General features: G+C 51.9%; 3 protein-coding genes across 5 annotated transcripts; 2 read left to right on the forward strand and 1 right to left on the reverse strand.

Moving 5' to 3' along the window:
• The first annotated feature begins 23 nt into the window (after positions 1-23).
• Htra2 (HtrA serine peptidase 2) lies at positions 24-3,181 on the forward strand. The gene is made up of 8 exons (XM_032906297.1): positions 24-651; positions 756-960; positions 1,050-1,244; positions 1,507-1,539; positions 1,755-1,860; positions 2,009-2,078; positions 2,624-2,719; positions 2,831-3,181. The coding sequence occupies exons 1-8, from the start codon at positions 146-148 to the stop codon at positions 2,994-2,996; spliced, it is 1,377 nt and encodes a 458-aa protein (XP_032762188.1). The 5' UTR covers positions 24-145; the 3' UTR covers positions 2,997-3,181.
• Loxl3 (lysyl oxidase like 3) lies at positions 3,137-19,572 on the reverse strand. 3 transcript variants are annotated; one of them, XM_032906290.1, is made up of 14 exons: positions 19,458-19,572; positions 17,957-18,300; positions 15,939-16,102; positions 15,001-15,215; positions 6,189-6,408; positions 5,631-5,811; positions 5,366-5,520; positions 5,027-5,194; positions 4,779-4,941; positions 4,427-4,670; positions 4,212-4,327; positions 4,002-4,138; positions 3,789-3,900; positions 3,137-3,660 (listed from the first exon to the last, which is right to left on the reverse strand). In XM_032906290.1, the coding sequence occupies exons 2-14, from the start codon at positions 18,270-18,272 to the stop codon at positions 3,587-3,589; spliced, it is 2,265 nt and encodes a 754-aa protein (XP_032762181.1). In that variant the 5' UTR covers positions 18,273-18,300; positions 19,458-19,572; the 3' UTR covers positions 3,137-3,586. The 3 variants fall into 3 exon arrangements, with proteins under 3 accessions (XP_032762181.1, XP_032762182.1, XP_032762183.1); XM_032906291.1 differs by lacking the exon at positions 19,458-19,572 and having other exon boundaries at positions 17,957-18,391; XM_032906292.1 differs by lacking the exons at positions 3,137-3,660; positions 3,789-3,900 and having other exon boundaries at positions 4,059-4,327; positions 19,458-19,549.
• A 696-nt stretch (positions 19,573-20,268) lies between these two features.
• Positions 20,269-22,761, forward strand: Dok1 (docking protein 1). The gene is made up of 5 exons (XM_032905099.1): positions 20,269-20,367; positions 20,674-20,973; positions 21,113-21,206; positions 21,323-21,507; positions 21,677-22,761. The coding sequence occupies exons 1-5, from the start codon at positions 20,308-20,310 to the stop codon at positions 22,478-22,480; spliced, it is 1,443 nt and encodes a 480-aa protein (XP_032760990.1). The 5' UTR covers positions 20,269-20,307; the 3' UTR covers positions 22,481-22,761.
• The last annotated feature ends 189 nt before the right edge of the window (positions 22,762-22,950 follow it).

Below are 22,950 nucleotides of genomic sequence, written 5' to 3' on the forward strand. Positions count from 1 at the left end.
GTCTAGAGAGCGCGTCTTTGAAGGGACTACATTTCCCGGCATGCACTGAAAGGATACCGGCATGCTTTGCTTCTCCTAGACGGCTTGCTGGGCTCCAGAAGACCGCCTCTGAGTAGGGCGGGCGTGGAGAGCCGAGGCGGAGCAGATGGCTGCGCTGAAGGCGGGGCGGGGTGCAAACTGGAGCCTTCGGGCATGGCGGGCTTTGGGGGGCATCTTCTGGAGGAAGGGCCCCCTGTTAGCCCCTGACCTCCGGGCTCTGCTGACGTCAGGAACTCCTGACCCTCAGGCCCGGATGACTTATGGGACCCCCAGTCTCCCGGCCCGGGTGCCTTTGGGGGTCCTTGCATCACGGGCAAATCTGACGTCTGGGACCCCGGATCTCTGGGAACGACTGACTGTGGGGACTCCAGGCTCCAGTGACCAGGAGGACTGCGGGAGCCCTGGAAGCCGTCGGCGCGAATGGCTAGCGGTGGCGTTGGGCGCAGGGGGTGCAGTTCTGCTGCTGTTGTGGGGTTGGGGGCGGGGTCCTTCCACGGTGCTGGCTGCTGTTCCTGCTCCGCCACCCACCTCTCCCCGGAGCCAGTACAATTTCATCGCAGACGTGGTGGAGAAGACAGCCCCTGCTGTGGTCTATATCGAGATCCTAGACCGGTAATGGTGAAGTTGACCAGGTGGTGTTGAAACCAACTGCCGGAAAGGCAAGGGAACAGGATAGGGTGGAAGCTGCAGTGTAATCGGTGCTTTCCCCATCCCAGGCACCCTTTCTCCGGCCGTGAAGTCCCCATCTCAAACGGTTCAGGATTCATAGTGGCTTCAGATGGACTCATCGTAACCAACGCCCACGTGGTGGCTGATCGGCGCCGAGTGCGAGTGAGGCTACCTAGCGGAGACACTTATGAGGCCATGGTCACAGCTGTGGATCCTGTAGCAGACATTGCCACATTAAGGATTCAAACCAAGGTGGGAATGGAGTAGGCCAGATCTGATGGCAGCAGTTTACTTCCTTCCGTCTTAAAATGACCAGTTTTGGTGTACTCATTTCCCTTAAGGAGCCTCTTCCCACACTGCCCCTCGGCCGCTCCGCTGATGTCCGGCAAGGGGAGTTTGTTGTTGCCATGGGAAGTCCCTTCGCACTGCAGAACACCATCACGTCCGGCATTGTCAGCTCTGCTCAGCGACCAGCCAGGGACCTGGGGCTCCCTCAGACCAACGTGGAATACATTCAGACCGATGCAGCTATTGATGTGCGTCCTGAGAGGAGGGAAATTATGTGCTAGGTGGGAATTGGGGACAACAGCTGTCAGGTATGATCACCAGCTGACACCAGCTGACACATGGTGACTGGGCCTGTAGCAGAGGTTGGGCTGCAAAATGCAGCCACTCTAGTTCATGCTAGGAATGGAATTCGAAGTATTTCCCTAACCCTGTTTATGACCACAGTCTTAAAATTCCCAGAGGCATGGAATTCCAGATCTTTTTGATGTTTTCTTTCATTTTATCTCACAGTTTGGAAATTCTGGTGGTCCCCTGGTTAACCTGGTGAGTGTCCATGTTCTAAGAATGCATGCCCCACAGGTCAGTGTGGGAAGTGTGTGTTATCCTCTGATTCAGGGAGTTTTAGCTAAGTCTCTAGCCTCTTGTTCCTCTACTCATAGTCAGACAGACCCCTGTCCCCAAATCCTTGCTACTCTTGTTCAGGTGCCCCCATCCTCTGCCATCTGTGTGGGCTAGGGGATGGGGCTGTGTCCCTGCAGGATGGGGAGGTGATTGGAGTGAACACCATGAAGGTGACAGCTGGAATCTCCTTTGCCATCCCTTCTGATCGCCTTAGGGAGTTCCTGCATCGCGGGGAGAAGAAAAGTGAGCCTGTCTTACAGGGAAAGGGATTCCTTTAAAATGGAGGAGGGGACCCAAGGGAGGGGCATTCACCAGGACTTGGTGTAGAGGGGTCTAACTGGTAGGAAGTAAGGGAAAGAATGAAGCTGGTGGGCTCATGTTCTCTTTACAGATTCCTGGTTTGGAATCAGTGGGTCCCAACGCCGCTACATTGGAGTGATGATGCTGACTCTGACCCCCAGGTATGTTAGGGGTCATGATACATACATATATATAGGACCCATGTTCTCAGTGGTGCACCTCTTGGCTTTTGCTCCTATGTTTGTCTTTAATATTAGCTGTTGTCTCTGTCACAGAGTTGCTCCCTCTCATCATAACTTTCTCACCTGTGCATCTCGTACCCTTCAGTAGACTGAGTACATCCTGTTATTACCATAATGTAAAGCCTCCATTGCCCTAGCATTGAGGAACGATCTCTCCCACCTCTAGTTATCCTTCTAGACAGCTCATCATTTCCTCAGAGTGACTTTGACTTTCCACTTCTATGTCTCAACTTTATTTTATACGGTTGTAGGGCCCATCCTTTTAGGCTTAGCTTAAGTTCTACCCCTTCCTTACCGTAGAATTTCAGAATGACAGAAGTGAAGTTGATTCAACACTGTGTATCTTTTGAAATTAGCTGTCTTTTGTGTGTATCCCACTTCCTAAGCTCTAGAAGGCAGAAAGTGAACTGTCAAGATGGGAGAGGGCCTGTGTGTTGCTAACAGAGTGGTCTGTACCCTTCCAGCATCCTTGCTGAGCTACAGCTCCGAGAGCCAAGTTTCCCTGATGTTCAGCATGGTGTCCTCATTCATAAAGTTATCCTGGGCTCCCCTGCACACAGGTGATGTGGCGCCTGCTCGGTGGGGTGGGGCAGGTGGGTGGTGTGGTGTGGTGTGGATGTGTCCTTGAACTCAGCTGTCCACTCCTTCCTTGCCTTGTCCGTCCTCCACAGGGCTGGCCTGCGGCCTGCTGATGTGATCTTGGCCATTGGGGAGAAAATGGTACAAAACGCTGAAGACGTTTATGAGGCTGTTCGAACCCAATCACAGCTGGCAGTGCGGATCCGGCGCGGACCAGAAACGCTGACCTTATACGTGACCCCCGAGGTCACAGAATAACTGGATTGGCAAGAGTTTGAAGCTCTTGCTCTGATTTCCTCCTTGCTTTTCTAGTCTAGGTTCTGAACGCATGTGGGAAGAGGAGGAGTGACTAGACCTACGGAGGGCAGGTCCCTCTAACCACTGCAGCAGTCCTGGGCTCTGAAGAACACATTTTATATAAAATAAAATTATACCTAGCAACATGTTACAGTCAAACATGGGGGGAGGGGGCTGGATCTTTTCCCCATCAAATGGCTGGAGGTAACGCGGTACTTAGGAGAACTTAGAGCTATGGGAGCTGACCCTCTTGACCTCCCCTAGTCAAGAGAATGAGCTGCTGCCATCCTGTGTGGGGCAGTTCTTTGTGGCGTGTTCTGTCTACTGCTGGGTCTGTTGGCTGATTCTCCATGCTTGGCCAAAGGTAATGCTTGGCCAAAGGTAATGCCAGCTGACCAAGTAAGGGAGGCACCAACTTCTCTTCAACAGTTCATCATTTGTAGTGCGCCTGCTGACATCAGGGGTTCTTGTGGTAAGCTCCTGAGGTAATGGCAGCCTCAGACCCCTGCCATTGGGGGCCAGTGGTGGTTTGCAGAGAGGGCGGTAGCATTTTAGACAATCTGGTTACTGGTCTGGCCTGGGTAGCGCTCAAACCTCCTGTTGGCTTCTTCACTGAAGGCATCACCTGCAGAGAAAACAGGCACTATTGAGGGGCTGTCCCTGCAGAGGCAGGAGCTCATACCCGTTATGGGCAGTGGTGACAGGATGGAAGTGTATCCCTCCTGCCCTGCATTCACCCTTCCCGTCATCTACCGATGTGGCAGTTGTGCACCCAGATGCGATGCCCGTCGTATTTGCAGTTGCACTTCATAGCATTGTTGGTGAAGTCACTTTCTGCTACCTCAAAATTTGGGTTGATAACCACCTGTGAGTGAGGAAGAACACTGGTGTGACCTAGCTGCACTCCTACGGGTCATCACCCACCCCAAACCCCAGTATCTGAGAGGCCAGGCAGATGCCAGACACCTGAAGAATGTAGTTTCCTGGTTTCACATCTGTGATGTCAATCCACTGACAGTCAATGTCGTGCCTGTAGAGGTCCCAGCATCCCACAGTGATGCCCTGCTCTCCAAAGTTGGCACACTCATATCTCTTGGAGACATCTGAAGGGAGTGTTATATGTCAGTGAAGGGCAAAGCTATGCCTGGGCTTAAGTCCACTCTGGCCCCAACTCACCCTCCTGACACTCAGTGTCTTCTAGACAGAAACTAGCTTTGTGGCCCTCAGCCACCTTGGTGCCGTTGGGGGTCAGGATATCATAATGAGTGAAGATGTCCATGCTGTGGTAATGCCTGTGGGAAAGGGAACTCGTGATTCTTCCCCGCATCCCAGCAGGCTTCTCACACCCCTGCAGCCTTGCCTTGCTCTCTGGCCCCCTCCTGCCCTCTCACCCGTGACACTCATGCCACACCCAGGAATGGCGCCCAGCCTTGGGCCTAAAGTCAGCTCTTCCTAGGTTGTGGATCTGGGAAGAGAATCGGAGCAGACGCCTGTGGCCGTAGGGCCAGTTAGCCGAGCGGGCAGAGCTTGCCAGGCAGTTCTCTTCAGCAGCACAGTACAACATGTGCAACGGTCGGTCTTCAATATAAGCAGTCTCCTGTACCAGTGCTGAGTGCAGCAGCAGATCCGAAGCAGCTATGTGAGAGAGTGATGGTTACCACCGAGGGTGCTTCCAGCTCCTGGGAGACTGGCAGGTCACAACACATCCCCTCCAAACAAGCCCCTCTAGCTTATACTACTCACTCTCAGTACAGATGACTCCTGCAGTGAAGCGGGTGCCTGTCCTCTTGCAGGTGACGTGGGTGCTGTGGTGAGCACATTGGTTCAGGGACAGCTCAGACCCTGTGCAGCGTACTCCGCTCATCACCACCTCAGTTACATTCCCCGAGTCCCAGTACCAGGTCTCCTGGGGATGTAGGAAGGTCTTTCAGTGAGGCCATAGGCTCTGGTTTCCACAGTCCTTGTTTCGGTTTCCTCTTCTCCCTACTTACCTGCAGGCCGTGGTTGGCGTAGCCAAGACCAAGTTGCCTACAGGCCACCATGGCCTCCAGTGTTCCCCAGTCATCCCCACAGATGAGGCCCCAGCGTAGATGCCCAGGTACCCCTATTTGCACCTCGACTCGCCCTTCGTATCGACTTCGGCCCCCACTGAGTCGGATCTGTAGAGGCATAGAGGGGAAGTGCAGGGGGAGCTTTGGGGATGGCAGTCTAGAGCAGGGAGCAGGGAGCAGGGACAGAGAAAGGGCTCACAAAGGGCAGGGTTGTGTGGGAGCTGAGGGACATCGGGCCTGGGTAAGGACCTAAAGTAGAACGTAGAATGTATGACTGACCTTGGTCTCCACCCCAGTGTAGGGGAGGTTGCACCGGACAGCTGCATCCTGGCTATGGGAACAGTCCTCAGCTGTGATGTTCTTAGAGGGGCATTTCCAAAGGGAGGGTTCCTGGCCAGAGCACCGAACTTCACTCAAGTGGATGGCACCCATGCCTAGAGTCGGAAGTCAAGGCTGAGGAGATTGTAACTAGACCAGAGTCCAGAGGACCCCATACCTTCCCATGGAATGTACCCCTAGAAGTGTGAATATCCTCTCCCCTCACCCTGCCCCATGCGGGCACCACTCAGGGCTTCTCGGGCAGTGCCAAAGCCCAGCTCTCGACACACTACACTGGCTGCCTGCAGATCCCACTTTCGGTCACACACTGTTCCCCATGTGCCAGCCTTCAGGACTTCCACTCGGCCTTCTCCAGGGTGGGCACCGCCCTTTAGACGCACACTGGCCTGTAGAAGAAAGACATGTCCAAAGAGGTGGATGGAAACATTGGTTTGGGGAGACCAGGGAGCTGAATGAGGTTTTTATGATAGTAGCTGGCATTGGGTATGTGGCACAGCCACTGGAAAGTTCCCTGTCTTCAAAGGTCAGGGGTATGCTTAGTAAGTAGAGGCCAGGCTAGGGAGTTCCCACCATGCATGGGGAAAAGTCACATTCACTATCTTGGGCTGGAGTGTGTAGCTGAATGGTAAGTTTGCTCTGTGTGTGTGTGTGTGTGTGTGTGTGTGTGTGTGTGTGTGTGTGTGTGTGTGTGTGAGAGAGAGAGAGGGGGGGGGGCTGAGGTTCAATCCCCAGTACTGCTGAATGAAAACATTCCTTGTCTTACCTCCCCTTGAGGCTTAGAGTGTTGCTGCTTCTTCTGACCAGTAGAGGTGGCATAAAGAGGGCCCAGCACACAGCTCACCACTGCAGGGCTCCCACCAGCACACCTGGTGGTGTCATTGGCACGATAGAACTCCAGAGAGCAAAGGGAGAGGTGGGCTTCTGTGCCCACACATGCCACGCTGTGTAGACCAAAGGAGTGTTGCTTCTTCTGGGCCAGCATCCTAGGGGGACAGGAGTGAGGTGCAGTTCTAACCCGCCTGCCCCACAGCCATCTGCCAATTCACTTCCCTGCCATCCCCCAACCTCTCATGGCCTCTTATCCCTTTTTTTTTTCCCCTACTGTGTTTTCCTTGCTGGGAGACAAGAATTGTCTAGTGTGTACTATGAAAGAGCTTTGGCTGCCCAGTCAGGGTTCCCTGGAGACCTGCAAACAGAACCCTAAGGGTGGCCCTATGGGCAACCTTGTTCTTTTTTTGTATTTTGAGACAATGTTTCTCTGTAGCCTTGGCTGTTCTAGAACTGTCCTAGGTTGCCCATAGAGCAGTCTGGCCTTGAATTCATAGAGCTCCACCTATCCCTGCCTTCTCCTGGAGTGCTGGGATTAAAGGCATGCACCACCACCCCACAGCTGTAACCTTGTTCTTAATGACATAAAGGCAGGTTGAGGCCATTTAGGTCATTAAGAGACCAAGGTAACCAAGCAGATCTAACGGGAAGCCCACATCTAACGGGAAACCAGAAAGATGGCTCAGGAGGGGCTGGCACAAAACCGGCCTGAACAGCTAGTGAGCAGACCCTTCTATTATGCTGTGACTGGACAAGCCAACTGAACATGAGCTGGGTTGCAAAGTACTGAGGAAGTCTGCATCTAAATGGCTTCTCAGAGGCCAGGGGGGCTTCCAGGTTAGAGGCCCTGTCCTTATATGACAGCTCCGGCAAGAATGGACTAGAAGAACTGGTGGTGGCTTTCTGGAACGAAGACAAATGCAAGACAGACGTTGGAGGGACTCCATGGCTAAAGAGGAGAGGTAGCTGTGGGCGTCCAATGGCAAACACAGACGTCTTAATGAGGTAGTCATGCTTGTGCAAATTCCACTGAGCATTGTCCTACAGCCAGCTGAGCAGAAAACAGGGCAAAACTGGAGATGTTAACACTGTAGAGTGCCTGAGAGAGGAGGGAACTTGTAGATACTAGCAGAACAAGAGCTTGCCGCTAGGTGATTGGGAGGGAGAACTCTCTTCCCAGAAAGGCTGGGTGGGGCTCAGGGAGATGGGGAAAGCAAAGGGTTGTGTGGGTGGAGTAGGCCCAAGAGGTTGATTTAATTGCAGTTTGGTGCCCTATCCCTGGCATTAGAGAAAAGAAGGAATGTAACGGTTTAAAGCTAGGAAGACCGGAGGGGAAGGTATTTATGAACAAAACAGGAAGGGCTGGACCACAGTAGCCCACGGCTTTAATCCCAGCACTCCAGAGTCAGAGGTAGGTGAATCTCTGAGTTCAAAGCCAGCTTGGTCCACATAGTGAGTTCCAGGGCAGCCAGAGCTACACAGAAGTCCTGTCTCAGAAAACAAACACAAAACAAAACACAAAACAGGCAAAGGAGGCTGGAGACTTTACAGAATGAAAGCATTTGGAAGCCCAGAGTAAACGGATCCTGAAAACCAAAGAGATCAGGTGCTGTTTGGCTGAAAATCAAAGTCAGGCCATCACAGGAAGACATCTAACTTCCAACTCTCTCTTACTCTCTCTTATAACCAATAAAAACTGCAGTGCATGCCGAGGGTCAGAGGAGGAACCAAAGAATATTTGTGTTGGGCAAAGATGACCTAAGCCAAAGAGGATTGCAAGAACTTGCACTCATCAAATTCTGAGCTCTTCCACAGTAACCAGGGACAAAAGCCCACTCAGGAGGCATATCGTAGGGTGTGCTGGGGAACTGGAGCTTGCTGAGGGGAAGAGGGGATGATGAAAGAGATGCTCCTGGCCTCATCACAAGTTATCAGGGAAGTCTCAGGGGTGTTGCTGACTTCCTTTTAAAGACAAGTTAGATGGAAGGGTTGGAAGTCTCTTATTCCCTGGAATTCTGAGGGAGTCCGGGAAGAAAATATGCAGCTGGATGACTAACGGGCCCTCCGCACCAGGTAAACTGGTAATGTTTACTTAAAAAACACTTCAGTAATGTGGATATATATGTGTAGAGTTGCCTAATGTGGGTACTGGGAATTGAACTCAGATCCCCTGGAAGAGCAGTCCACACTTAACCATTGATCCCCAGTGGGATCCATAGGCCATCTCTCCAGCTCCTGGTAATATTTACTTAAAAAAAAATATAACTTAGAAGCACTCATCAGATAAAGCAGGATGAGAACACTGATCTATTGGGCACTCGGTGATCTCATGGGGAAAGGCAGGCGCAGGACAGAGTGTTGGATTGCCTACTGGAGTTCACGGAAGGAGAGCACACGGGCAAGAAACCCAAGTCCTGTGACTAACACAGTCCCCAGAGACTCACAACACAGTGCCTTACTTCCCGTCTCTGGAAGGATCTGGAAGGTGTTTGTCACAGCTGCCATTCCACCTGTCATCAGCTCTGTCAGTCTAACAGGCCTGCCCTGCACCCTGCCCCTGCCCCTGTCCCTGCCCCTGCCTGCCCTGCTTCCTCTCTGCTTCCAACCCCAACCTCATTTACCTCTTGCTTGGCCCTCTGCCCACTTGGGGCTTGTGTTTGACTTTAAACTTGTTGATTGTTCTGCAAAAGGGAGAAAGATGTTGGTAGAGGCAGTTATTGGGCGTATGGCCTGGGAAAAGTGAAGCATTCTGCTTTTAGAAGGACCCTTTGTTCACAGTACGGGGAGGGCAACTGATTTCCCTGCACGCAAAGACTGCTGAATGCCAAGCAGGGCATACAGTCAGCAACTCCTGATGCTCACTGGAATCAGTGCCACTAAAGGCAAATCTAATTATGGAAATCCAGGTGAGGGAGAGGAGAGGAGGTCGGCGGAAGGTCAATGGAGGAGAGAGTGGAATTGTTCCCCGACCAAGGGAGTTGTGCTGAGAGTGGGTGTGGGTGGGGAGGAGGAGGGACGCAAGGGCCGGGGCTGCAGTGTCTCCTCAGCTGTTCCTACATAGCATCCTCCTCCCAGTCCCTAAGAGCAAAGCTTACCCTTTCCCATGCTTGCTTCCCACCCTCCCCTGGGAGCTGCCATTCTTTAACTACATTCCTAACCCACAGGCTTGGGTTCTGGGATGGACCTGGATAGGTTTCTATCCATCCATCCACCTCCTGAGGCCTCGGGGGCAGACAGGAGGTCCCTGGGGCTCTTGCCCCTTTACCTTCCAGGGGACTTGGGGTGTCGGGCTGAGGCTTTGGCTGCTCGCTTCCTCAACTTTCTGTGAGGGTAAGACAAGATCAAGTCAGGATTGGTGTAGAACCAAGTGGAAAAGGCCAGTGTGGCCAGAACCAGGGGCAAGATCCTACTAGAGAGCTGCCAAGACTAGAGTGTGATGTCATCAGCTACTCTATTGGCCTTGGTAGCACAGGAACAGGTGAGTGAACTCAGTGAAGGCCATGGACTCAGAACAGTGCCCCGGTATCAGGACCTTCAGAAATTAGATCAAGGCAGATGAGGAATGAGGGCCGCTGGCTCTGGAGGCTGGCGGAAAACCTCAGGAGAGGGCAGAGGAGGGGGCATGGGGATCTGGAGGTCAGAGAAGCAGCTTGGATCAGGCCCAGGGAGGCTGACATCATCTCTTTCCCTCCTCTTTGCCTGTGTGCTTCTTGGGTGGTCTCTCTAAGGAATCCCCTGGCCCTGTCTAGACCTGAGACTGCTGGACCAGGGACTGAGAACATATCTGAGGACATTCGCTTTGACATTTGACTGGGGAATCCTCTTCCTGCCCAAGTTCCAATCCCATAGGCCTGGTTATTCACAAGCTGAGCTCATCTCCCAAGCATGCTTGCAGGAAAGTAAGCCTTGCTTTCTTCTTCAAGGGTTTCCTTAAGTCTATTTCTCCTCATTGTCCTTTTAAGTTTGAAGACTTTAATTGCAGCCACTCTTTGTCCTGCGCAACACTTTGTATGCCTATCTTGGGGTGTGCAGTGAGCTGGGGTGCAGGGTTGAGACAGGGTCTTGATTACATAGCCCTGGCTAGCCTTGAACCAGTCTTGATCCTTCTGCCTTTGCATTACATGTACTGGGGTCACAGAATACTCTGTAGCCAGGCTGGCCTTGAACTCAGAGATCTGCCTGTTGCTGCCTCCCCAGTGCTGGAATTAAAGGCTTGCACCACCACCACCGACTGGTCTGCATCTTAGAAAAGAGGTTTATGGTGTTCCCTGTTGACCCCAGGTTATCGTTTCTTCCTCCATGTTCCTGCCCTGCCATTTCTTTTGAATACTCATGCATTTTGACATAGTATATTGTGTGAAGGTGTACCAGGATTTTATATGTGCATTTTAAAATTTATTATTCTCTTCCCCTGAGTGTCGTCTAAACTTGTAATTCTCTTGCCTGAGCCTTCCAAGTATCCAGATTATAAGCACTTGTGTGTGTGTGTGTGTGTGTGTGTGTGTGTGTGTGTGTGTGTGTGTTTGTAGAGCATATGTGTATGCATGTACCCACAGAATTATTTCCTGGAGCTGGAATTACAGGCGTTTGTGAGACCTGATGTGGGAACTGGGAAATAAACTCAAATCCTCAGAAAGAACAGCAAGTACTTTTAGCCAACGAGCGATCTCTCCAGCCCCATAACTATTTCATTTATGAAAACTCATCTGAAAAAGTACAGCCATGGCCTGATCATGTTATCCACAGACATCTTCATTGAGCTGCCCCTCCTCCCTCCCCCTGGACACAGGATCTCCGAGTCAGCCTGTAATTCCAGATCCTCCTGCCTTAGGCTCCAGTCTTCTGGGCTTGTGGATGAATACCACATGTCTAGCTTCACTGAACACATTACTGTCACTTGACATGGTAGCACACGCCTTTAGTCCTAGCACTTAAGAGGCAGAGGCAGAGGCAGGTAGATCTCTTCTGAGTTTGAGGCCAGCCTGGTCTATATAGTGAGTTTTAGGACAGCTATGTAAAGAGACCCTGTCCCTCCCCAAAGAAACCAACCAACCAACCATCCAACCAACCATCTAGCCACTTTACTGTCTTTTCCCGTCACCTTTCTTAGACAAGTCTGGCAGATCTGTGACCACAGCCTGTGGGTCTGTAATGTGGTGCCTGTCTACCTCCATTATCATTTAGCATCTTTGTGCTCTCCACCCTTGCATGGAGGTCAGTCAGGATGCGCACAATGACACCAATGAGAGTGGCCTCTAAAACCAGGCACGGTGGAAAATCCTGCAGTCCTAGCATTCAGAGCTGAGGCAAGGGGATTACCAGTTGAAGCTGCTACATAGGGGGAGTGTCTTCTATAAGGAAGTGTCTGCTTACATGCACTGAAGCTCTCAGAGCCTCAGCTTCATTACCTGCACAAGAGCAGTAAAGAGTTCGAATACCTATACATTTCCCTTCTAAAATTCTACAGCTTCCGTGTATTCTATAACACCAAAACAAGTTTAAAATTATAACTACAAAGTTAGGCATGGTGGTGCACATCTGTAATTTGATAAAAGTTTGGCTTTATCACACGCTCCCCCCCCACACAATATATATATATTAAGAGAAGCAAAGAACAAAGCAATCAAAGGAAGTAGCTAATGGATGGCGAGATGCCTTAGTAGGTAAAACTTTCACCATTGGAACCTGGGAACTTGAGTTTGAGCTCAGGAATCCAGCTTAGAAGGAGTTAGCTGACTCTTGAAAGTTATTCTTTGACCTCCCACATGCACTGCCGTGTACAACACAGCACATGAACACACACATGATAATAAACAGGATAAGACAATTCCCGGTCAAAGTGATAATTAGAAGTGGGAAATTAGGGGCAGGAGAGATGGCTCAGTGGTTAAGAGCACTGACTGCTCTTCCAAAAGGTCCTGAGTTCAAATCCCAGCAACCACATGGTGGCTCACAACCATCTGTAATGAGATCTGATGCCCTCTTCTGGTGTGTCTGAACAGCTACAGTGTACTTATATATAATAAATAAATAAATCTTAAAAAAAAAAAAGAAGGGGGAAATTAGAAATGATTAGAAATGTGATTAAATGCCCCCCCCCCCCGCCAGCTGGGCAAGCTGATGCAGGCCTAGAGTCCTGGACTTGGGAGGTGGAGGCAGAAGGATCAGGGGTTCTGGGCCAGCCAGGGATATCCAAGATATGGCTTCAAATGAAACCAAAACCACCTTGGGGGTGGCAGGAGAAAGTGGCTCAGCACATAAAGGACTGATGACCTGAGTTCAATCCCTGGACCCCACATAGGAAAGAACTGACTCCCGAAAGTCGTCCTCTGACTTCCATTTGCTCACAGTGGCGCTCAAAATAAATACAATGTGATAAAGACCAAAACAGCAAAATGAAACCTCTGCTCAAAACCCTCCAATGGGTCCTTCCACCACAGAGTAAAGCCGCTATCTCCCACATGACCCTCCTGGACCTGGTTCACCAAACCTTCCTTCCATCTCCTGTCTCAGGTCACCTGACATGCTCTATGTTCACTCAGCTCCAGGCACACCGAGGTGAAGACAATGCCTTCTCTCCACCCCTGTCTCATAGAATTACTGGTCTTCACCTACATGTCTGCATAGTTGTGCTCCCACCTCCTTTAAACTCTCCCTCGCGTGATGTCTACTCTCCATCAGCCCTTTTACTTCCTTATCCACACTGCATACTACTGAGGCAGGCAGGGGTGGGGACAGCTCAGCAAACTGGGATTCTAGGGGGCTTGAGCTCCACATGATGCATCCCCTTCTCAACAAAGCACTGAGCATCCCGGGACCCACACCTGTATCTTGCTGCATGTGCCCTTGTCTCTAAACAAAACCATTGGGTCACTCTGCCGCAGCTGACCCAGGAACTCTTAGCGACTCCCTTTTTGGAGTAAACACATCCTGATGAATACTCAGGAAGAAGGGCACTGAACCTATCCAGCGTAGGCAGGGGTGGGAGCCAGTGCAGTGAGGTACACTGTATTCTCTGAATATACTTGGAGAGAAAGCCCCGATCTACCAGCTCATGCCCATGCACGATCATCGGTGTACGTATTGATTAACATCAGACGCATCGTGGGGAAAGCTATGAACAATAACCAGAGGTTTTATATAACACAAGTCTGCCAATCGAAATAGGAAACTGCCCACAATTCATCCCTTAATCACCAGTCCTTCTCCTGGACCCACAGAAGGGAGTCATGGGTGGTGGGTGAACAGGTGACCTCGAGGACTCTAGCTCAGGTAGCCTGATGCGTGCTCTCTTGCAGCCTACCTGTCCCATACTCCACACTACCCTTGAATAAAATCTTTTCCCACTTGGCTGTTTGCATGAGCTCTTCCCATGCCAGGAACCTGGTTCAGGTGGAGGCCACGCTGACACTGCCATCCTTCCATTTTCTAAGCTCACTCATTTTCTTGTTGTCCCCTGGTCCCCAGAGGAGGGATGATTGTGCTTAGTGTGGAATCACCAAAGCCTACAATAGAAGGCGGCACACAGTGGGGCATCAAATAAATGCTGGATGAGTGACTCTCTAGGTCTTGTTCAGTCCATCCTCTCCTTCAATCCTACAACTGTTTATAACCTGCTGTTTGGATTCTGCACTTGATCTTAGCCAAAAAGCAGAGAAACGATTGGTGTTTGGATTCTGAAAGACAAAGCCAGAGCTCAATGCAAGGAACCCAGCCAGAGATGGATGCCAGTACGGACACACTACTGCACACAGCTTTGTAAAAGGCTGTCAGTCTGCAGGTGACTCAACCGTGTTCCTCAGGGCAGAAAGAACAAAGGTATGTTTGGGCACCCACAGTAAAGGAAATTCTGTCAAATATGGAAATGAGTGGATGTTACAGAGTGTATTGATTTTAGAAAGAAACAACGTTTTCTTACTCTACAGATGAATGCTACTTGAGAGGAACTTGCTAAGGAAAACATAGCACAATTCTTAGAGATCTAAAATTATTGGAATAATAAAATTACACTCGAACCTATGATAGTGTTCTGTGGAGGAGTACTAGAGACAGCTGTGAACACAGTTTATCTGGATTTTAGCAAGGCTAAAAAAAAAAAAAAACCCTCATAATTTCACTATAGATGAGAGAATGAGATATTGGTTACACCAGTATCTACCATGTCCTACCCAGAGTATATTCAGGTTCAAAGGCAGCTTTACCCGTATTAGAGATAAGACCTGAACCGGTTTTCTATCTCAATGCAAGGAGTGTAAACTTTCCTCAACAGTGACACTTCTACAACACCCTGTCCCCGTCTTATGCAGTGTGTTCCATGAAAAGTCATCTAACCGGCTGTTTATCTCATTTACCAAGTGAGATGCTTCAAGAAGGAAGTCACCCTTTGCACAGCACTCCCTAGGATGACTTGGCGCTGGCCAGTCACAATCTCTGAGGCCCCAGGCGCAGCCTCGCAAAGACATCCTCAGGCACCGCCTCTGACAGGCGGCCGCACCCTTCACGAACTCTGAACTCTCAAGGCCCCAGGGCCCGGACTCCAGAATTCTGCCTGCCGACCGCTGACGTCACTGGCGCGCACGCGCATTCCGCACCTTGCCTAGCCCTTTCAATTTCTGTGTAGGAAAGCCTCCGGGGTCACGCATGGTTTCCCAGTTGCCTATGTCACAGCAGTTTCCTTGCATTCCCTCCTGGGCCTCCCACAGTGCCTCACCCTTTCCAAAGACTGAAAACACGCTTAGTCCCCGCACCTGTAGAAGGCCATGTTGACTCTCTTTTCTCCAGGGAAACCCAGCATACCGCAGACTACGTGACTGTTGTGGGCACTCCAGCCTTTGTCACACACTTGCGACCAGCCTTCAGGAAGCCTGACTTCAACCAGGCCCTCAGTCACAGGCAGGGGTCGCCTGCCCCACTCCACAGCTGGTCGGAGTCGCACTTCCTCCACTTGGAGCTGATGATCCACCTGAGATGGGACCAGACAGAGGCAGGGGAAAGAATCATAGTAGCAATACTATGCCATTCTGAAGGACCCCTGATTATGTGTGTAAAATCCAATGATGGGACCACTGAAACAGGGCTGAGGAAAACGCCAGGTCAGCTGCCTATGTGTGGGATGTGCCCCAGAGTGGGCACAGAGTTAAGCCGTGGCACACAGGGTCTGAAGGCACTAAGGAAGACGAACTATAATAAGTCTGCCTGAAGCATGAGGTAACCTTCCCAGTGGAAGTGTCTTAGGGAGAGGAAGAAGTAGGAAAGGTATTGGAGGAGAGCAGAAACATGGGGGAGAGGGACAGGTGAACAGGAATGAAACTGGAGGGCTCATGTCAGGTTTAGTAATTCAATGTGAATACTTGAAATAATTGGATTTGAGGGCTAGAACTCTTCCTGAAGACCTGAGGTTCAATTCCCAGGACCCACATGGCAACTCAGAACCACTGCTAGCTCCAGTCCCTTGGGTCCAGTGCCCTCTTCTGGCCTCTCTTCACTAGGCATGCCCGGGGTGCAAAGTTTCCCAGAAATGCACATTATCTTATAAAGGCTTATGGGATACCTTTATAATATCTCTTCTAACCACATATGGCACCAGGCAGTCTTTCGTGCAGGAGAGAGAGAGAGAGAGAGAGAGAGAGAGAGAGAGAGAGAGAGAGAGAGAGAGAGAGAGAGAGAACAAGTGTGTTCTGCAGACCTCAATGACGTTGGAGTCTGAGAAACCGGGAAGGCGCTGGTCCTTGCAGATGACCCCAGCATCCTCGTCATGGGTACAGTCACTGTTTCCCCAGCCCCGGGAGGCACATTCAGTCACACTTCCTTCAGTACCCTTGCAGCTCAGATTGTCCAACCAGATTCGGCCTATGGAGAGGGAGGTGATCGAGAAGTGTTGACAGAGTGATGGTGGCCTCACACAGCCTTGAGGCTAATCCTTCTTCTTCTTTTTTTTTTTTTTTTGGTTCTTTTTTTCGGAGCTGGGGACCGAACCCAGGGCCTTGCGCTTCCTAGGCAAGCGCTCTACCACTGAGCTAAATCCCCAACCCCGAGGCTAATCCTTCTTTGATGAGAAAAAGATGGGGAAGAGACAGGGAACTCCGGAGGGGAAGAGGAAAGAGGGTGTAAGGTTGATGCAAGGTTAGTGGTGATCTGGGACACTGAAGAATTGATTAGGGTAAGATAAAACCAATAACAGAGAATCCACATTTTAATTCTCACCAATATCAACAAGGATTCGTTCAGTAACAGCTATCATTAAGTACCTACTATGTGCCAGATGCTTTGCTGTAGTATATATACAACCCTTCTTAGGCTGGAGCTGCCAGATTACTTTATATAAATATAGACTGGGGCTCCAAAACATGATGTAATTTGCCTAAGAGTCTGACCTCTCTCACTGATACTTGGGAAGCTTAGATTCTTTCACTTCACCCCACCGCCTCCTCTGTGGCGTTTTCCTGTATACCTATGTTGCCTACTGCCACAGAAACCCTGTTTTTACTTTCTGGACTATACTGGCTGTCACTGACCACCCAAAGCCGGGAGGAACCTCCAGAAAAGTACGTGTCCCAGCCAGCGTTCAGGGCACCTCACCTAGTCTAACAGGGTTTTACCTTTCTGCCTTAGGAGGCCACACAACTATCAGAAAGTCCTTGTGGGTCTTTACAACTTTCCCATGCTAGGTCTTTTTTTTTTTTTTTTTTTTTTTGGTTTTTTTTTTTCCGGAGCTGGGGACCGAACCCCGGGCCTTGCGCTTCCTAGATAAGCGCTCTACCACTGAGCTAAATCCTCAACCCCCCCCCCCCCATGCTAGGTCTTATTCAGTCCTTTGATGCCACCCAGAAAAATCTTCAGCCACGACTGACTGTCCTTCCCGGGTTGAACCCAGCCATCATGTAATTGCTAAGCGAGGCTCTGCTTGTTTGTTTCTGTGCCAAACTTTTGGTTTCTTTAGCTATTCCCCTTGAAAGTGGCTTTCTGAAAGTGGTTTCCTCTCTGCCTCTCTGTCTGTCTGTCTCCACCTTCCTCCCTCATTCCCTTCTTCTCTCCGGAGGACTGAGTGCAGGGAAAGCACTTGATTTCTGAGCATTTCCACTTTCTACTGTCCCTCTCAAAGTGTTCCCTCCTGACGTTTATTTCAGAAACAGTAGAGCAACTGGGAATGGGGAGGGGGGACGGACAGCAGGTTGTACCCATGTCCATCCACCAATCCTAGTGTAGGTCCATATGGTCTGAGCACTTTCAACCTCAGAGGATTCTGTTCCAACCCTCACATCTGTCAGATTTGCTCCACATGAGTTCCTGCTTGCTTTTAGCTTTGGCTTGGATCCTGATTTTGTCAGCTATAGTGTATGACCCCTTCCAGCTAGGGGGCATACAGATACCATTCACCTGCCCTCTTATTATCATTGAGTCAACTGCATTTGGATCATTCAGGGCTCCCCTGCATAACTCTATAGAATCTTACTTTTCAGGGGAGAACTTAACCCCCTCCTCACTGTACACATGGAACACTGGAGGCTCCTGGAAAGTACTGGCTGGCCTCAGGTCACATGGCCCTGAAATTAGTATGTTGGTTTATTGCCTGTGGATTTGCTTAATTCTATCCATTCTTGGTGTCTTATGTCCTTTTGGCTGTGCCACCATGGTACTCTGTTCTTCTCTCTGTACTTGAGCTGCACTGAGGTAATGTCTGGGCTAGCCCAGACCACTGCTCACCTGTTCCTGGGCCGTATTTGGCACTATGGGTCCAACCGGTGGCTTCTGTGAAGCCCAGCTCCCGGCAGAGGACGTGGGCAGCCTGCAGTGTGAAGTCATCATCACAGATGGTGCCCCATTCGCCGGCTCGCTGTATCTCCACACGGCCCTCATAGGGCTTTCTAGGAAAGCCAGCCAGACGGAACCTCAGCCCCTGGCTTCCTCCCTTCTTCTCTGGGTCGGTAGAAGGAGACGGAGACCCCATACTGGAGCTGCACAGAAAGTGCAGCAGCAGTAGTCGCCATGGGCAGCAATAGCACACATTGACAGCTCTCATGGCCGTTAGGGCTCAAGGAGGGGGGGCACTAAGGGACAGAGAAGGAGAGACACATACACACTAAATGAGGGTAGGAACACAAAGAAAACAACACCTAGATTTCGGGCGAGGGAGGGAGACTCTCCTCTTCCTTTGCAAATAATAAGACTTATAACTAGTTGTGGATGTCCCACCATAACCTTCCCCGGTTTGCCCATCATCACCACCGTTACCATCTTCTCTATTTACTTCCATTCATGGGGTGGGTACAGGTTAGAGACCGAGAGTCTGAGGATGGTCTGGATAAACAGAGATATTGAGAAGAGACACAGAGAGGGCGACCCAGACAGGATGTGACAGGAAGGGAGACTGTGGGAACGAAGGGGGGAAACCAGAAAGACACAGGGTGAGAGACACGTTGAATATGGATAGATGATAATTTTAATAAAACCAAAACCTCAAAGCACGCAGTAATGGGGAATGACACAGAGAGGCAAAAACCACGAGGAGAGGGGATCAAAGCCAAGGTGCAGGCACAGGAGAGATGACAGCAGACCCATGCGGTTAGACAGACTCCCATGGCAGCACATGGAGCCTGGGAGACCTGTCCTGGAGATCTCAGCACTAGGAATGAGAGGAGTCTTGGCAATTTCCTATGGAGGCAGATGCCCAGGCAGAAAGGGCTGAGGCTAAGCAGAGCAGGAGAACCTTCTGCCGCCCTCCCTAGCACATGGGCTCCCAAATATGCTGCAGAGGCAGGGGCTCCAGGAGATCTAGGCTTCAAGCCGGGCAGGGTTTGGTGTGGAGTTATCCAAGCTCCCTGTAACACCTCTCTTTCTGTCACTGGGCAACCAGAAGCTAGGGCTAGCTCCTTAGCTCAGGCCTTCTGTATCCAAGGCTGAAAACAGTCCTCCCCAGTAAGGGGGGCCCTGAATTGCTTCCCCCAACTCAGACAAGACAGCTTTGTTCTGGGGGCATTTGGCTCCGAAGCCCCGGTGTTGAGCTTAGGGCCTACAAACTGCACCCTGAAGCCTCCATCCCCAACAATCCGCTCAGCTCTCTGCTTTCCTGTTTCGCTCCTTTAGCAAGAATAAAACTGTCAGTTGGTTGGCTTCCCCGACTCCATCCCAAATCAGCCTTTCCCCTGGTCCACCATCCTCTCCATCCACAACTCCTCTTCCCGCTGGCCGGCTGTAACTCCCCTACCTTCGACTAGGCAGAACTCCAGAGGCTGGAAGCAGAGTCCTGGTCCTGGAGATTACTTTCAGGACTTCTCAGAAAAAAAGTGTTCGGCCAGGGGAGACTGGACCCCCCCTTCCTCCCCCCTCTTCGTTGGTCCCTCCTACGTCCCCTAGAGCCCTCCCACATTCCGCTTTCTCCCTCCAGTCGGGCCAGGCCAGTTCCCTCCTCTAGATCTTCCCCTCCCCTGTGGAGCTGGCTGCAGCCACGCCACCCCCTCCCACTCCTCCGGGCTCAATGAAGCTTTCTTTTCCCGCAGGTTGGGAGGCCAGGCAGCGGCGTTCAGGATGCTGGACTTGCAAATGGTTTCGGGACAGCAGGACAGCCCCTGTGGCAGCAGGAAGCTTTTCAGCCAGTAGCCGTTTCTCCACATCTCCAGCTAGACAGAGTATCAACAGTCCAGTCCAATTGCAGGGCTGGGCCATGGGAACAAGGTCCCACAAAGAAAACTAATGTCCTGAGGGCCCTCTTGGTCATTATGGCGACCCCAAAGTCCCTGCAGGTGATGTCACGGCCTTCACTCTGATGTCACGTTAAATATATGTCGTCACTCCCAGCTTCCACCCCCAGGCACTAGGGCCTTTAGTTGGTGACCGCGACTTCCCTGAGTAGTGCCACTGTGCGTGCGGTGAGATAAAGGCTCCCCTTGGGTTCTTCCTGACGGCTGGTTTTCCTTCAACCCCTCCGTCCCCGCCCCCCACCCCCCGCCCCATCACCGCCGCAGGGGCCCGGGAGGGGCGGACACGCCTCCGGCACCCTGCAGCCCCGCCCCGCCCCGCCCCCAGGGCCAGGAAGCGCGGAAGGAATCGCCTTGGCCATGGACGGGGCTTTGATGGAGGGTCCGCTTTTTCTGCAGAGTCAGCGCTTCGGGACCAAGGTAGTTTGTTTGTGTCGTGGGGGGATGGCAAAACTCCCCTGGACTAGAAATGGGTGAAAGAATCCAGAAAGAGGGAATGGGCCGGAAGAAGGTCGGAACGGCGCGCGGGCAATCGTAGAGCCCCAAGACGTTCGTTCCCTTGAAAGCCTCGGGCTGTGCCCTCCTTGGTGCGGAGTTGGGATGGCATTATCTTTGGGAAAGTAGCCCAGCCTGGGAAGCCCCAGACTCAGATCGGCCTGCGTGGGTCTCTTCTTCCTTGTAGGGCGCATGCTGCCGCTCACTCTCGAGTCTTTCGTTCTTTCCCAGAGGTGGAAGAAAACTTGGGCTGTGCTTTATCCAGCCAGCCCTCACGGCGTGGCGCGGCTGGAATTCTTTGATCACAAGGGGTCGAGCTCTGGAGGGGGTCGAGGCGGCTCTCGCCGTCTAGACTGCAAGATGATACGCCTGGCTGAATGTGTGAGCGTGGTGCCTGTGACTGTGGAGAGTCCCCCTGAGCCCGGCGCCTCTGCCTTCCGCCTGGACACCGCACAGCGCTCGCACCTGCTTGCAGCGGACGCCGCATCCAGCACTGCCTGGGTGCAGATTTTATGCAGAACCGCTTTTCCGGTCAGTGTCTGGGGGTGGGCACCCCTGGGCCTAAGGGGCACTGCGAGGATGAAACTACTATAACGGCACTGGACTTCTTGCACCTACCCTAGACCCAAGAGAATTATGTATATGGTCCTCGATGTTCTCTTTTCTGCAGAAAGGCGGCTGGGCTTTGGCTCAGACGGAGAACCCACCTAAGTTTTCTGCCCTGGAGATGCTGGAGAATTCGCTGTACAGCCCCACCTGGGAAGGTATTAGTCTGGCAGGAATGGAGTGGGGTGAAGAGGTGCTCTTGGGGAGATAGTGATTGGAGTCTACCAAGTCCCCAACCTGCCCCGGCGCTCCTTCCCTTCCTGTGTTCTTCCAGGATCCCAATTCTGGGTAACCTCGCAGAAGACCGAGGCTTCTGAACGCTGCGGCTTGCAAGGCTCCTACGTACTGAGGGTGGAAGCTGAGAAGCTGACCCTTCTGACTTTGGGTGCACAGAGTCAAATCCTGGAGCCGCTCCTTTTCTGGCCCTACACTCTGTTGCGACGCTATGGCCGAGACAAGGTGCATGGGGCTGTCTGGGGGATGACCATCGGGGAGGGCTACTGGGTTGGGTAGCTGTAGGTGACAACTCCATTCCCAGGTAGTCTCTTCTGTACAGATATCCTAACTTGGTCAGACCTGTGACTCATTTCTTTAGACACTCCTAACCTGTTTCCCTCCACACCCTCAGGTAATGTTCTCCTTTGAAGCGGGTCGCCGCTGCCCCTCTGGCCCTGGGACCTTCACCTTCCAGACTGCCCAGGGAAATGACATCTTTCAGGCAGTTGAGGCTGCTATCCAGCAGCAGAAAGCCCAAGGAAAGGTGGGACAGGGACAAGATATCATCAGAACTGACTCCCATGATGGGGAGACAGAGGGGAAGATGGCTCCCACTCCTGTTCCCCAGGAACCCCTGGGCAGCCCTCCAGCCCTATATGCAGAGCCTTTAGACTCCCTGCGAATTCCTGCAGGCCCTTCTCAGGACTCTTTGTATTCAGACCCCCTGGGCAGCACCCCTGCTGGGGCAGGGGAAGGGGTGCAGCGGAAGAAACCTCTCTATTGGGATTTGTATGGGCACGTGCAGCAACAGTTGCTGAAAACCAAGCTGACAGACTCCAAAGAGGACCCCATCTATGATGAGCCTGAGGGTCTGGCCCCTGCCCCTCTCCGGGGCCTTTATGATCTGCCTCAGGAGCCTAAGGATGCATGGTGGTGCCAGGCTCGGCTGAAGGAAGAGGGCTATGAGCTCCCTTACAACCCCGCCACCGACGACTACGCTGTGCCACCCCCTCGAAGCTCAAAGCCTACCCCTGCCCCCAAGCCACAGGGCTTGATCCTTCCTGAATCTGGTACCACAGCTGGCAGTGGCAGCAAAGGCTCAGATACAGCTCTGTACAGCCAGGTCCAGAAAAGTGGGACCCCAGGGAGATGGGACTGTGGACTCTCCAGAGTAGGGAATGACAGGGTGGGGGTCAAGTCAGAGGGTTCCACCTGAGACCGTTGCTGATAGGAGGTCCATGGGGCGGTGGCACTGAAGATCGGAGAAACCTGAGGGTGGGAGGGGCCGGGGGACCAGAGGAGTCAAGGGATGACCAGTCCCCGGAAGTTGTGGGAGTAGAAGAAACAAGGTTGCTGGACTGACTAGGCCTGTGGGAGAGGTCCACTGGTCAGAGTGGGGACACTTTGGGGAGGCCAGTATGGATCCTCACTCTTGTTCTTTGCCAGATACATTTTAATTTATAAGGCAAATCTCATTAAAGGTGGCTTGGTTGAAAAGGTCTCTGTGCATGAATAGACACTGGGGCAGGCATGCGCTGGGAGGGTGGGGAGGGGTCAAGGGAGGAACCAGAAATATGTTGAGGACTGTGGAAGGATGAAGGGCCCCAGGGAGGGAAGCCTACAGTGTGGTGATTCACAGCCTGGGTGGTCATAGCCTCTCCTGGGCCGGTCTCTGACTCATTGACC

Source organism: Rattus rattus, chromosome 6, assembly GCF_011064425.1.
Source record: "Rattus rattus isolate New Zealand chromosome 6, Rrattus_CSIRO_v1, whole genome shotgun sequence".
Taxonomy (NCBI): domain Eukaryota; kingdom Metazoa; phylum Chordata; class Mammalia; order Rodentia; family Muridae; genus Rattus; species Rattus rattus.